The sequence below is a fragment of the Eurypyga helias genome, unplaced genomic scaffold (genome assembly GCF_000690775.1).
Source record: "Eurypyga helias isolate BGI_N326 unplaced genomic scaffold, ASM69077v1 scaffold21815, whole genome shotgun sequence".
NCBI classification, from domain to species: Eukaryota; Metazoa; Chordata; class Aves; order Eurypygiformes; family Eurypygidae; genus Eurypyga; species Eurypyga helias.
This window is the reverse complement of record NW_010253719.1, coordinates 38,355-40,410: the sequence shown is the minus strand read 5'-3', so window position 1 is coordinate 40,410 and position 2,056 is coordinate 38,355. Positions and strand designations below refer to the sequence as shown.

The 2,056-nt window shown below is 48.3% G+C and overlaps 1 protein-coding gene across 1 annotated transcript; it reads left to right on the top strand.

Moving 5' to 3' along the window:
- Positions 1 to 375: 375 nt before the first annotated feature.
- Positions 376 to 905, top strand: TMEM186 (transmembrane protein 186; the record flags this gene model as incomplete). The annotated part of the gene is made up of 1 exon (XM_010152767.1): positions 376 to 905. A coding segment is annotated over one exon (530 nt), but the record flags the coding sequence as incomplete, so codon positions are not given.
- Positions 906 to 2,056: the final 1,151 nt, after the last annotated feature.

Genomic DNA, 2,056 nt, shown 5'->3' with positions numbered 1-2,056 from the left:
AGGGAGGGATGCAAGCCCGAGTACCAGTTCCCTACCCTAACACGGGTTCTGTGTAAGGTTGCCGCGAGCTGGGGCAGGGAGGCCTCAGATGCCTCAGGAGCAGATGCTGAGCTAAGTGTGGTTCCATCATGACCTGTGGGCATGTTTCCTTGTAGGCGAGGCTCTGCAGAATTAGGGCTGAAGTCTGCGTGGCACCGTCTTTTGGGAGATGTCGACAAAATGAGCTCTGGTCAAGGATATGGACAAAGGAGGATGCTCGCCCACCCTGTTTTTTTGGCACGTGGGAGTGTTTGCGGTCACAGAACTGGCAAGTTAATGGCATTACTAATTATCTCAGAAGACTGCGAGAGCCATCTGCATGTCTGTGTCATTCAGCGCCGGCTGCTGTGGTGCGACCCAAGGCTGTGGATGAGAAGACACAAGAGTTCAAACTGGTCTACAGGTTTCCGGGGATTAAGTACTGCAGGATGCTGTCCAGACTGAAGCTGCTGCAGACTGCCACCACCGTGGTCATGCTGCCTCCCATCTACTACCTCTACCTGCAAGACCAGGTTTCTCAGAACATCCTCTTATACACAACTGGCATTGCCCTCTTTGCTGGGGCGATGTTGTATGCTATGAGTCATTTTTTCAGACGAATCATTGGATTAATCTACTTAAACGAAACAGGCCGTACTGTCAGAGTGGCCCACTTGACGTTTTGGGGAAGACGGAAAGACATTTACTGTCCCATAGAGACAGTGATGACTTTGGATGAAGTTGGAGATGGAAAGGGGGAGCTGCTTCTCCAGTTCAAACGGTACAACTGTACAGATGTTTTGTATTTTACAATTAAGTATGGCCAGATTGTAGACAGACAGAAGTTTGCTCAAATATTTGGAGAACTGGCGTTATACAGCAGCTAATTTCCAGTGCTTTTCCTTGTTGCATGTTAATTGTGCTTATTCTTCTGCAAAGTTTGATTAGTGTACCAAACTGACATTTCCCTATGCAAAACCTGCTGGTAAGTGCAGTCAGTGTAGAAAGGAAACGGTGAAGAAAAATCCACTTCCAGGATGTGAACTGAACTGGGCAAAACAAGGGGGTGTGTTGTGAGACACCGACAGCTCAGCGGTAAGGGTAGGTTAGACTGGGACAGCGTTTCAGGAGTTTCTCCTAGAAACTGCTTTCCCGTTGGAGTAAGGGAGAAACATACCCGAAGCACGGTGCTGTGAACTGCAGGGACAGCCTGTGTGTATCCTTTGTTCAGGTTGGATCCTAATGATCATCTGAAAATTGGGAACTACTTGTCCTTCTTTGTGTATGTTCATGCTCGTGTTTGTTTTGTACGTATGAATGGTATTTAATCGATGCTGTAACACTTGAGCTGCAAAAACTTCAGTAAATGTTACCAAAAATTATCTTAGCCTCGGTGAATTCAGCAGTCCTCTCTGAAGATCACCGTGTAGCCTGGGCAGCGAGTCATCACAAGCTCTGTTGCCGAGTACCCTTTCCACTCCCTCCTCCCCCCGTCTGTTCTTAGCCGACATGAAAAACGGTAAGGCACCTGAAAGCTGTGTTGAATTAGGGCTGAAACGTGGGCTTTGCGTGCTGTTGGGCTTGTAGGGCTGACCACCCTGGGTCTGTGAAGGACAGTGGTCTTACTCCGGTGTTCGTGTGAGTCCTCCTTTTCCGAACCCAAAACCTCGGTAGGAAGGAGGAGCAGGATTTAAACCCGAGGAAGAAGCAAACTTGATGACTTGTAAAACTTTTTTTGAGTTTTCAGAAGCAAGTTAACTAACTCCTTAGGCTGCACTTCTGGCTCTTACTTCACTTGAAACAACAGCAGATGAGCTGACCCTCGCCAGCAGAGCAATTGGGGGAGTTCTTTTCCCCGTTTCTTCCTCGTGTGCACTGAAACCTCTGCCTCTCAGTGGACTGGCAGATCCAGGTAAGTAAAATTGCCATTTAAGTGCCCGGGCTAACCCTGATTTACTATGCATTTGTGATGAGCTTTTCCTGATGATGGCTCCGCTGTTTTCCTTTCAGGCCGAGCCGTGCGGCACAGCACTATCGG